Source organism: Ascoidea rubescens, assembly GCF_001661345.1.
Source record: "Ascoidea rubescens DSM 1968 unplaced genomic scaffold ASCRUscaffold_20, whole genome shotgun sequence".
Taxonomy (NCBI): Eukaryota; Fungi; Ascomycota; class Saccharomycetes; order Ascoideales; family Ascoideaceae; genus Ascoidea; species Ascoidea rubescens.
Window position 1 is genome coordinate 62,975 of NW_017962932.1, and position 12,324 is coordinate 75,298.

The 12,324-nt window shown below is 31.7% G+C and overlaps 6 protein-coding genes across 6 annotated transcripts; 4 read left to right on the forward strand and 2 right to left on the reverse strand.

Moving 5' to 3' along the window:
- Positions 1 to 49: 49 nt before the first annotated feature.
- Positions 50 to 392, forward strand: ASCRUDRAFT_128255 (uncharacterized protein). The gene has a single exon (XM_020188986.1). It carries the CDS (start codon positions 89 to 91, stop codon positions 305 to 307), a length of 219 nt encoding a protein of 72 aa, XP_020044458.1. The 5' UTR covers positions 50 to 88; the 3' UTR covers positions 308 to 392.
- On the forward strand, positions 393 to 3,321 carry FOX2 (bifunctional hydroxyacyl-CoA dehydrogenase/enoyl-CoA hydratase FOX2). Its single transcript, XM_020188985.1, has one exon. The coding sequence runs from the start codon at positions 478 to 480 to the stop codon at positions 3,238 to 3,240; it is 2,763 nt and encodes a 920-aa protein (XP_020044459.1). The 5' UTR covers positions 393 to 477; the 3' UTR covers positions 3,241 to 3,321.
- An 82-nt stretch (positions 3,322 to 3,403) lies between these two features.
- Positions 3,404 to 4,444, reverse strand: ARA2 (D-arabinose 1-dehydrogenase (NAD(P)(+)) ARA2; the record flags this gene model as incomplete). Its single annotated transcript, XM_020194798.1, has 1 exon — positions 3,404 to 4,444. One exon carries the CDS (start codon positions 4,442 to 4,444, stop codon positions 3,404 to 3,406), a length of 1,041 nt encoding a protein of 346 aa, XP_020044460.1.
- A 263-nt stretch (positions 4,445 to 4,707) lies between these two features.
- On the forward strand, positions 4,708 to 5,331 carry SUB1 (chromatin-binding transcription coactivator SUB1; the record flags this gene model as incomplete). The annotated part of the gene is made up of 1 exon (XM_020188588.1): positions 4,708 to 5,331. One exon carries the CDS (start codon positions 4,708 to 4,710, stop codon positions 5,329 to 5,331), a length of 624 nt encoding a protein of 207 aa, XP_020044461.1.
- Positions 5,332 to 6,964: 1,633 nt separating this feature from the next.
- ASCRUDRAFT_62748 (uncharacterized protein) lies at positions 6,965 to 9,915 on the reverse strand (the record flags this gene model as incomplete). The annotated part of the gene is made up of 4 exons (XM_020191307.1): positions 9,171 to 9,915; positions 8,281 to 8,585; positions 7,582 to 8,109; positions 6,965 to 7,485 (listed from the first exon to the last, which is right to left on the reverse strand). Coding segments are annotated over exons 1-4 (1,866 nt in total), but the record flags the coding sequence as incomplete, so codon positions are not given.
- A 285-nt stretch (positions 9,916 to 10,200) lies between these two features.
- On the forward strand, positions 10,201 to 12,320 carry MEX67 (Mex67p). Its single transcript, XM_020194124.1, has one exon. The coding sequence runs from the start codon at positions 10,237 to 10,239 to the stop codon at positions 12,139 to 12,141; it is 1,905 nt and encodes a 634-aa protein (XP_020044463.1). The 5' UTR covers positions 10,201 to 10,236; the 3' UTR covers positions 12,142 to 12,320.
- Positions 12,321 to 12,324: the final 4 nt, after the last annotated feature.

Genomic DNA, 12,324 nt, shown 5'->3' on the forward strand with positions numbered 1-12,324 from the left:
TTCTTGCAGAAAATCAAACCCACGTTTACGGTAGTGATCTGGGCCTTATTTATGGTTTTGACTTTTCGATGGCTCCAAAACAGAAACAATGCTTTCTGTTTTTTGCTTTCTATTTTTTGCCTTCTGCTATCTTTGCCTTCTGCCTTCTTTGCTTTGTTGCTCCACGATCACTGCTGAGACAAACTTCAACAAGAGGAAAGAGGAAAGAGGAAAGAGGAAAAAGAGAACTGTTTACTGTTGTTTCTATCACATTCACCACCAACTCTCACATCCCACTGATTTCCATCTTCTACCACCCCGCATATAAGCAAGAAAAGTTAAAAGGGATTGCTTATTATTTCATATGTTTATCATCTGTCATTGGTATTTAAATTCACTTGTTTTCGGTGGTTCAATTGCTTTCACTTCTCTTTCTTACCTATTATAATCTATCATTTTTGGTTTGTTGTCTTTCATTATCAACTCCAATTCCTCGAAATGTCCTCGAATCAAATCAGATTTGATAACAAAGTGGTTGTTATCACCGGTGCTGGCGGTGGTTTGGGTAAAACATACGCTTTAGAATTCGCAAAAAGAGGTGCAAAAGTCGTTGTTAACGATCTTGGTGGCTCTTTATCTGGAGCTGGTAACTCATCAAAGGCTGCTGATTTAGTTGTGGATCAAATTAAAAAAAAAGGTGGAATTGCTGTCCCCAATTATGACAATGTCGTAACCAACGCTGAAAATATTATTAAAACTGCTGTTGACGCTTTTGGAACTGTTCATATAGTCATCAATAATGCCGGAATACTAAAGGATTCATCCTTTAAAAAATTATCTCAATCGGATTTCACAAAACTAATTGACGTTCATCTTAATGGTTCTTATAAACTAACTAGGGCGGCTTGGCCATATATGAGGAAACAGAATTTTGGCAGAATCGTTAATACTTCTTCTCCTGCCGGTTTATATGGTAATTTTGGTCAAGCAAATTACTCTGCTGCAAAATTGGCTTTAGTTGGCTTCACCCAAACTTTAGCTAAAGAAGGTTTTAAATATAACATTTTTTCAAATGTCATTGCCCCACTAGCCAGATCAAGAATGACTGAAGATTTGCTACCTCCTGATTTACTAGAAAAGATTTCTCCTGAAAAAATCGCTCCTTTGGTCTTGTACTTGTCTTCTGATTCTTTGAAATCTCCCCAAGATACTGGCAGAATTTATGAGCTCGCTGCTGGTTATTACTCTCAAGTCAGATGGCAAAGATCCTCTGGTCAATTATTCAAAACCGATAAGTCTTTCACCCCAGAGACTATTCTTTATAACTTTAAATCAATCATGAATTTCAATGATACACCATACAATAAAGTTGAATATCCATCTCAACTACCCGATTATTTATCTCTATTGCAAAAATCTCAAAAAGTTTCTAACAATAACCAAGGCACCACTAAAGTTTCTTTAAAGGATTTAGTTGTCTTAATAACCGGCGCTGGAGCTGGTTTAGGCAAAGCCTACGCCTTAATGTTAGCCAAATATGGTGCAAAAGTTATCGTAAATGATTTAGTCAATCCTTATGATACAGTAAAGGAAATCAAATCTCTTGGTGGTGAAGCCTATCCTGACAAACATGATGTCTTTAAAGATTCAGAACAAATAGTTGTCGACTCTTTAAAGAAATATGGCAAAATTGATGTCTTGATTAATAATGCTGGAATTCTACGTGATAAATCTTTCCTTAAAATGACTGACGACCAATGGAACATTGTCTTGAATGTTCATTTAATTGCAACTTTTAAACTATGCTCTTTAGTCTGGCCAATTTTCTTAAAACAAGGAAGTGGTAGAATCATTAATGTCACCTCAACTTCTGGTATTTATGGCAATTTTGGTCAAGCCAACTACGCTTCTGCTAAAGCTGGTATCTTGGGTTTATCAAAAACTTTGGCAATTGAAGGTAAGAAAAATAATATTGAAGTTAATATTGTTGCTCCTCATGCTGAAACTGCAATGACAAAGACTATTTTTACCGAAAACGAGATTAATAGATTCCCACCTGAACATGTTGCTCCAATTTTTGTTTTGCTTTCTTCTCCCCAATGTCCTGTTACAGGAGAATTATTTGAAATCGGTGCAGGATGGATTGGCAATGTAAGATTTCAAAGAGCAAAAGGTGCTATTTGCAAGTCGGATGCAACCCCAGAATTTATTCGTGATTATTGGAATGACATTATTGATTACTCAAAACCTTCTACAATTCGTTCTACTACCGAATCAACAATGAGTATTATGGCTGCAATTAACGGTGATTCTGACGAAGGAGAAGAAGAAGAAGAAGAAGAAGAAGAAGAAGAAGAAGAAGAAGATGATAATGATGATGAGGAAAAAGAAGTTATTAATAAAGAAATTGGTGTTTATAATTACAATTATCGTGACATTATCTTGTATAATCTCAGTGTTGGAGCCACAGCAAAAGACTTGCAATATGTTTATGAAAATGATCCAAAATTTCATCCAATTCAATCATTTTCTGTTATTCCATTTATGAATGAATTCATGGGGGATGGAATTACAGGTTTAGATATTGGCGAGTTGTTGAATAATTTCAATCCAATGATGTTATTACATGGTGAACAATATATTAGAATCAATAAATGGCCCATTAAGAAATCTGGTTCATTAATTTCAAAAGGATTTCCAGTTTTGGTTACCAATAAGAAAAATGCAGCAATTGTTGTTGGTGGTATTGAGACATTTGACAAAAAGACTAACGAGTTGGTATTTTATAATGAAATAACAACATTTAATAGAGGTGCATCAGCCAAAGTTGAGAAATCTTATAAAAGAAGATCACCATTTGCAACGGGTGCACATAAAAAACCCGATAATGAAAAACCCGATTATAGTATAATTGTCAAAACTAATAAAGACCAGGCAGCACTTTATAGGTTAACATCGGATTATAATCCATTACATATTGATCCCAAGATTGCTAAAATGGCTAAATTTCCACAACCAATTTTGCATGGTTTGTGTAGTTTTGGTATTACAGTCAAGGCTATTACAGAAAAATTTGGATTATTTGAGGAGATTAAAAGTAGATTTACAAATGTTGTTTTCCCTGGTGAACAGTTGAAGATTGTTGCATGGAAAAAAGGTGATGTTGTGATTTTTGAGACTTGGTCAGTTGAAAGAAATGTTTGCGTTATTAGTAATGCTGCTATAAAATTGATAAATAGTAATATTAAATCCAAGTTATGAGAGTATTTTGTGATGATGAATTTTTTTTGATTTTTTTTTGATTTTTTTGTATAAGTGTGAGTAACAAATTTCTATTAATATATATTCTATTTAACGATTTTATAATAAAAAGTAAAATTTCAAACAAAGAGATTTTCAAGTAAACCAATGGATAATAATATATTTAGTCAAAATGATGTTTGATTCCAGATTGCCAGGTTTCATTTAAATGAATTCCAAAGCAATCTTGACAATCTTTAATGATGATTTTATCATTTTGAGTAATTTCATCATTGTGTGAATCCCAATAAGCACTTACAGCAGCTTGTAATTGAGAAATGGAGTCAACACCTAAAACCGTTGGACCCTTTTTTAACCATTCTCTAATGGCAAATCGTGTTGCTAAATCTGCCAATTCGACATTGTATTTTTGAACACATAAATTAGCGACCTCATCAGCCTTTTTTTTAAGTTCGGTTGAAGCAGGATGAAAAGATCTTGTTTCCATAGACCTTAGCAAAGACATTGATAAAATTGAACCATTTAATACTTGTTTCAAATGCGATATCTTCTTTAAACTGTCGTAATAGTTAAGCAAGATAGTGTTTTGCAAACACATATTAGAATAAGATAGGATTGAATCCAAGGAACCTATTTCTTTTTTAAAATCCTCAGCACATTTTTTGGAAACATAACTCAAAAAGTCAACTGGATAACCAGAGATACCAAAATTGTGAATAATTTGTCTATCCTTCAATGATTTTAGTTTTTTTAAAGCAAGAAAGATTTTGTCGGTTGAAACAAATTCAATATCGTGCAAATGAACCAAATCCAAGTAAGATGTATTTAGCCTCTCCAAAGATCTGTTAATGGATGATTCAATCCAATCAGGACCGTAATCAAAATCATCTAGTTGGATTCTGCCAACTTTTGTGCAAATATAATAGTTTGATCGAGGATACTCAGCAGAGAGATCCTTCAAGGCACCTCCAATAAGTTCTTCCGAGGGACCATAGTAAGGAGAAGTGTCTATGGCAGTAACACCCAAATCAAAGGCCAATTTTATGAGGCTCTTTACAGGAAGCCTTTGTGGATCATCGTTGTATTGGTAGTTGAACACAGCACCACCCAAGATCAAAGGAGGCAAATCGCAGATATTGCCTGAAACCGGCTGTCCCACAGGCCCCACAGGCCTCAATCCAGCAAACTTGTCCCTCTCCGGCATCTCCAGCATCTCCAGCACTCGTCCTCACTGTCTCCTCACTATTGTCTTCACTATTGTCTTTATCTCTTCGTCTCTTCATCACCTCGTCCCCAGACCGAGTTTCTCGTCGACGGCCCGAGCTGATTGGACGGCTCTTCCGGTGCCACAGTCCCAAACGGGGCAGAAGAGGGAGCCTTGCGACGTCTGGCCTTGTTTCTATTTCTGAGAGAAACCATCTTTCTTCCTCAACAGCACAGGCACCACAGACACCATTGAGCTTCGAGATGTACTACAAATCAAAGAGAAAGCCGTATTCCAACTACAACAGCAGCAACTCCTTCAGTGCTCCAGCTTCTGCCGGCACAGCTCCCGGCGCTGGTGGGCAATCGTTTGATTTTGATTTGGGCAAAAGAAAGAGAATCAATGTCAGACAGTTCAATTCTCACAATTTGGTCGATATCAGGGAGTACTACAACGACAAAAACACCGATGAATTCAAACCAGGCAAAAAGGGAATCTCCTTGAGCGAAGATGTCTGGATATCATTGTTGGAGCAACAGGACCAAATCACTGATGCTTTGGAAAAACTATCTGGCAAGAAGTTTCCCAGATTCACTGGAAACAGCTTTTCCAGCAAAGGCTTTCTCAATGAAGAGAACGAAGGCAGTTCTGGTGATAGATACCACAGTGATGACAAACAACTCGATCATCCTGCTAACGAGAGAAAGACCAAGAAACGAAAAATCAGAGAGGTAAAAGAGATTGCTGACAACGCTTCATCAGATAAGACCTTTGAGAAGCACGAAAGTGATAACGATCACAATGACTCAGGTGTTGAATCAAAGTTAAATGACGAAGAAATTGATGGTATACTCAACAATCGATCCGATGTCAGTGAAGAAGAATAACTATAATGTTCTGAAGCACACAAAAAAATAACTACTTCACTTCTTGGTTTCCTATGCATTATATTATAAAATCTATATCTGTAGTCTAAAAATTCATTATCTTCGAAACTATTTGATTCAATGTTTTTATTAATGTACTATTTATCTCTTTCTTATATTATGTTATTTTATTTTAAGTTATTTTACTTCTATTTTATTTTACTGTATCTCTGTTTTTATGTCTATTGTCTTTTGTCTTTCGTCTTTCGTCTTTCGTCTTTCGTCTTTCGTCTTTTTTATTCATCACTAATATTACGAATGGTTCCTGTAGCCACTTTAAAAACTAAGAATATCATTATTACGTCTCACATATATATAAAATTAAAATAATACAAAAATCTATATTTTTACTTTTTTAATATCCATGTTTTCATTCCGTAGTAACAAATAAATCAACACTAGAACACTAGAATATAATTGAAAGCTTTTGAAAAACAAAAAAACAAAACTTTTACAAAAGAAACGAACGAAGAGAAGAAGAAAATAAAAAACAAAATATAAATAGAAAAAATTCTGCTAATCATCATATATGAAAAAAGCATCTTAATTACTGGATAATGATTATTGACCGGTTGAATTAATTGAAATCAGGATCACGATTTCCCCAAAGTGTATCCAAATTGGGCAAATCTTTCAATTGTTCGGGACTTAAATTAAATATCGTATCAATCTCATTTAATATATTATTATTTTGAGCCGTTAGATAATATCCTCCCAAAACTGAAATACCATTGTCATTTATATTGCTGTTGTTGAAATTATTGTCATTCCCTTCACTAAAATCAAGACCAACCAGTTCAATCAATTCATTTTGATTCCTATTATTATTGCTATTATTATTGTTATTATTATTGTTATTATTATTGTTATTATTATTAATGTTATTGAAATTATTATTATTACTAATATTATTAATATCACTATTAAAAGCATCGCCCAAATTATTGAAATTATAATTACTAAAGTTCATATTGTTTTGATCTTGGTTTGAATATAAGCTATCAGGATATTTGGGAGTGGGTGTATTTATGTTATTCACTGGATGAATATTAGTTGGAATAATTGTTGTTCCACTAGAATTTGATTTCTCCATATTTTGGTCGTGTTTTTGATTAATGCTTTTATTAGCACTTTGTATCATATATGGTGGCAAATATCTACCAAAAATTTGCATATCTAACTGATCAATCATTCCTGCTTGATAATTTCTATTAATACTATTCTTATTTTCACTTGTATGATTTTTTCTAGATTTAGAACTTGGATATTTATTCTTTTGTTGCGGGTGATTTTTTAATGACCCTGGCGAAGTTGCACTCATATTACTAGTGTAATAACTATCACTTGAAAAACTAAATATGCTCTCATTATTATTGTTACTCGATGACATTCTTGACATTGATATGTTATCACTATTATTATTTCTATTATTATAGCTATGGCTATTACTGCTATTATTACTATTATTATTGGTATCATCGTATTGAGTCTGAGTTTTAAACAAACTATCAACAGTTTTAGTTGGATTAGCATTCATATTATTTATTGGCGATTCAAAATTTCCATTATTAAAATTTTGATTGAAATAGTTGGAAGTTTTTTTGTTTAATTTATCAAACATAACGTTTAAAATATGATAAGTTCTTGAAGCTGCAACAGAATTATCTCTTAGTTTAATTAAAACATTTTTACCCTTTTCAGCATAGCTTCTAATTTGTAATGTTGTTGGATCAACACTATTTGAATTTTCATGAATATAATACACTAAACAAGCAACAGAATAAAAAATTGGATAAATTGAAAACCAATATGCACCATTTAATAAGCTATGATCAAACATTTCAATGGCTAATTCCACAACTTTGATAGCAGAAGCAATACAGTTTTTAGCATTCTCAACAGATTTTAAATCAATATTTGTATTTGATAAATATTTATGGGAAATTAAGTGGATGAAAGGTCTATAAAGTACAATTTGGATATGCAAAAAAGAAAGATATAGTAACCTATTTTGTCTATAATACTTTTGTGGAATGGGAACGTTATAGGGATTTAATTCAATTGGTAAATTATCTAACCAATCTTGAATTTCTTTTTCCATTTTTTTGACTTTGACTGAGATCGAATTAATAATTCCAAAATGAGAAGAAGAATCATCAAAATTATTTGAATTGTTACTTAAAGTTGATTGGGCAGGGCTTATAGGAGAACTATTATTCAGAGGTTGAGTTGAATGATTTGATGGAGTAGTTATTGGATATAAATTTTTGACAACATGGTTTAAGATTATAACTAATTTAGTATGATGGTTTGATACACCAACTAAACTTAAATTATCCTTTTGATTTTCCAATAGATATTCAGTATCGGTAATATTTTCATCATCTAGTTCAGCAGGTAAATCTTGATCCACATCACTATTTGAAATACTTGGTAAGCCTAACATTGTATTAATATAGACATCCATTTTATAAATTGACCAAAATAATCTTTTTCTATTTTCAGCTTCAATTGGGTTACTAAAATATTGAATTTTACGGTGCAAGCCAATTCTTAAAGCAGATCTTAATACAATACCAATATAAGAGTAACAAGTAGATAATCTTGCAGTGCATTGTAGAAAGATAACTAAAGTAAATAAAGTAATTAAATTAGTCATATCATTAGTTTCTATGATATTGCTTTTTCTTAATAAAGTGTAAGAGGCGTTATAATAATTATAGTAATTTTTATCATTTTCTAACAAGGCACCAACAGCTAAAAAACTGTATATTAAAGCTGATAGTTTATTATTTCTTAATAATTTTTCATTATTTTCACTTTGATCCAGTTTATTTGTTTTATTATATTGATTTGAAAAGTTTTTTGTCGACGAGAAATTTGGGTATGATTTTGAGTTTGAGTTATTACTGTCATTTGATTTGGCTTTATTATCAGTATTATTTGGGTTTGAATTTGAAATTTTGGAAAAAGTTGATTTAATTAATTGATTGTTATTTTCATTATATAGTTCTTGAATGATTATTAGTAAATTTTTTCTATTGTAATACTTAAAAAGACAAGCACTGTCGCAAGCTTTATTAACATAGTTGAGGGTTGTTTCTAAAGGTGGCAACATAATTTTAATTTGTTTTTGTTGCTGATCTATTTGGATGTGGGGGTTATTGTTGGTATTGAAATGATTGTTAAGATTGCTAAGATTAACATTGATATTACTAGCTGAAGTTGAGTTATTATTAATATTATGGATTGGGTTAATTAATGGATTGATAAGAGGGTTAATGTGAGGGTTAATAATTTGATTTTGAAGTTGAAGTTGAAGTTGATTTCTAAAAATTGAATTGTTATTATTTGATTTATTAAGATATTTTGAATAAACAGATTTCAAATCAACAAGGTAGTTGTTATCAGTATTAAGATAATCGAATTCAGAAACACTAATCGTATTAGAATTATTATTACTATTATTGTTATTGAGATTATTTGAATTTTGAAGATGATCTAACTCCTTTTTAACATTAGTTTTATTTTCATCTATTTCATTATTAGAATCATTATTAAAATCATTGTTAGAATCATTGTTAGAATCATTGTTGTTTGAATTTTGTAATTTTGATAAAAAGATTGCTTTAAATTTGTCTATATCAAAGTTTATAATATTAAATTCGTTATTAAGAGTGATATTATTGCTGTTGTTGATTTCAGTGGTTGATTTAGTATTTGTTGAAAATAAAAAATTAAATAAATCACTGAATTTTGTTAGTTTCAAGTTTAGTAAATTTAAATGATCGGAAGTTAACAAGTTGTTAGTGTTAGAAGTATTGTTACTATTAGGGTTGTATGGGTTGTGGTTATTGTTGCTGGAAGAGCTTATGTTGTTATTGAAGGAAGAATGATGAAGTAATTTGTTCTTTTTTGATCTGTTGGAAGGTTGGTCATAGGTGCAATTATAGTTATAGACAGTGCAATGAACACAAGGCTGTTGGCCATCACATTTAACCTTCTTTTTACGGCACTCATCACAAGCTCTTGTTACTCTTCTTCTCTTTTGTGGAACAGGATGTGGAGGATTTGTTGAAGAAGAGTCTTTGGGGTCTTTGAAGGAAGCAGAGGAAGCAGAAGCAACAGCAGAAACAGCGGAAATGATGGTGGTGGCAGGGGCAGGGAGAATAACCTTGGGAGATGTTGAAGCAGTCAGAAAAAGTTTTGGGGACAGTTTTTGTGTGGGTTCGACGCCAGCAAGATTCTCATTCAGTGATTTAGCATTTTCTTCGGAATTGTCAGTTTGACTTTCTTTGGTTGGAGTATCCATTTTAGTGTGGAGAGTGAGAGGGTAGAAGAAAACAAAGGAAGAGATGAAAAAATAGTCGATATCCCTTCTTTGTTATTTATATGAAACAAAACAGAATAAACAGATAGCCAACAAAAATAAAAACCACTTAAAAAACACTTAAAAAATAATTACAAAATGCTTAAAAAATAAATCAAATAGAAATAAAATTGGACAAAAGTTTAAAGATAAGATTACCAAGCGAATAAAATTTCAAATATCAACATAGTTTTTCCTTAAATTCAAATTCGGCGAAACCCAGGGTTACTTATGTAATAGGCGTGTGATTACACAATCAAAAATTGTTTACTAATATATTAACTAATTGTAGATAAGCATGTATTTACATAATTTATTTAATTACATCAGCTATCCGTTGTTCTGGTTTTCAAAAGGAACCACACCACGTGCCTGCGATAAAATTTGTTCTGTTTTTTATTCAAATGCTGTGAAGAGCTCCGAAGAGAAGAAAACCAGGACCTGATAGCACTGAAAGAGCCTGTTTATTTGAGTTGGTGATCGCAGTTTGATACACGATGAGTTACAGAGGCAGAGGGAACCAACACAACAACAACAACTCCAATTATGCCAGCAACAGCAATAGCATTGGCCATAGCCAACTGAACCTGGTGCTGGTCGAGATCAGGAACTGGAACAATGCTCCTGTGGATAATTTGGTTAGTTTTGTCTCCAGAAAAGTTCACATCTACTTGATCAATGCTGAGGCTGTTAGTAACAATGTTATCCATGCCAATGTTCGTTCTAACAGAGATGCTGAGCAGTTAATGACATTAGATGGTGCCAAATTTGCCGGCCAATACTTGAAAATCACAATATTGAACAACCACAATAACAATAACAGGATAAACACTAATAACATCGGTAATGTTATCAACAATACCAATGCTGCAACAAAAAATACAATACAGATCTTGAGGGATTTCCTCAAAAGAAGATATAATCCCAACGAAAAACTATTAGATTTATCAAATATGTCATCGGATCAAATCCTAGTCTCCAATGATCTATATACAACAATTTCAACATCTTCAAAGGTTTTTCCTGCCTTGATGAAAATTTGTTCTGAAGAAAACTTTTCATCTTCACCATCCACAAATCTTAACAATATTACTAATAATGATAATAATGATAATAATAAAAACAACATACTATCAATAGATTTATCAAATAATAATTTAGACAATTCATTGGCAATATCTACATTAGCTCAAACTTTTCCCGATTTGAAAAACTTATCTCTAGCAAATAACAACCTTCAAAGCATTAAATCTTTAGATTCGTTAAAACACAAATTAAATAAACTAACTTTACTAGTCTTGACAAATAATCCAATTCAACAAAATGATCCTAATTCCCTATATCAATATGATCTTTTAAAAATGTTTCCAAGTTTATTAGTCTTGAACGATCAAAAAATTAGAGACGAATCAAAACTATCCCAATTATTAACTTTCCCCTTACTAAAGAAAAATTTTTTCTTTGAAAATCCAACATGTCAATCTTTATCCTCAAATTTCATATCAAATTTTTTAAATTTTTGGGATAATAATAGAGCTGATTTATCAATGTTATATACAAGTGAATCTCAATTCTCTCTATCAATTATCTCGATAGCTCCCCACAAATTCATACAAAGTAATCCAACTAATAGTCAATCCACTTCCTTGAAGGATTTAAACAATAAACCTTGGGGTTATTATTTACCTATTTCAAGAAATTTATCTGTGATTAATTCGGATTATATTAAAAACTCGAGATTGGCTAAAGGTAATGAGCAAATTTTAAAATTATTTAATAATTTGCCTAAATCAAAACACGATCTAATAGCAAATTCACAAAAGTATTCAATCGAATCTTGGAACTGTAGCAATACTTCAATAATCGTCGTTCTTCATGGTGAATTTGATGAAATAGATCCACCAATTCAAATCGCTAAACCTAGTACAAATACCTCGAGCCATTATCCAAAGGGTCACCGCCGTAATAACTATTATAACAGTAAGGAATCAGCTAAGACTTCCCTATCAAAAAGATCCTTTGATAGAACTTGGCTCATAGTACCAAATCCTCAAGGTTCTATTATTATTGCATCTGATTTATTAACAATCAGACCTTATTCAGGTTTTGATGCCTTTCAGGAAGACCATTCTATTGTTAATTTATCTCTGAATTCGTCAACAAATAATAATACTTTTAATGCTAATAATAGTGCTAATATTCCTCAAATTGTAATTCCACCTGAAATTGAATCCAAATTATCTCCAGTTAAAAAGGAGTTATTAATTAGAATAATTATTGAGACTAAATTGAATCTAGAATATGCTGGTATGTTATGTGAGAATTGTAATTGGGATTATAATACTGCTATTGAATCCTTTAAATCAAATCGATCAAATATTCCTCAAAATGCTTTCATTTAATAAAATTAGGCTTAATTAATTAATCTTATAAACTCGCAAATTCATAATCTTATAGTTTATCCAAATTGGGTTTAATTAATACTTTGATGCTTTTTAAGATTTATGACTAAAATTTTGACGCTTGTAACACACTTTTTCGTTGGTATTCATGGCAAAATGATTTTATTATTAAGACTTCTTGCT

Coding starts and splice junctions, on each gene's coding strand:
- ASCRUDRAFT_128255 (XM_020188986.1), top strand. CDS start 89: ATGCTTTCTGTTTTTTGCTTTCTATTTTTTGCCTTCTGCTATCTTTGC.
- FOX2 (XM_020188985.1), top strand. CDS start 478: ATGTCCTCGAATCAAATCAGATTTGATAACAAAGTGGTTGTTATCACC.
- MEX67 (XM_020194124.1), top strand. CDS start 10,237: ATGAGTTACAGAGGCAGAGGGAACCAACACAACAACAACAACTCCAAT.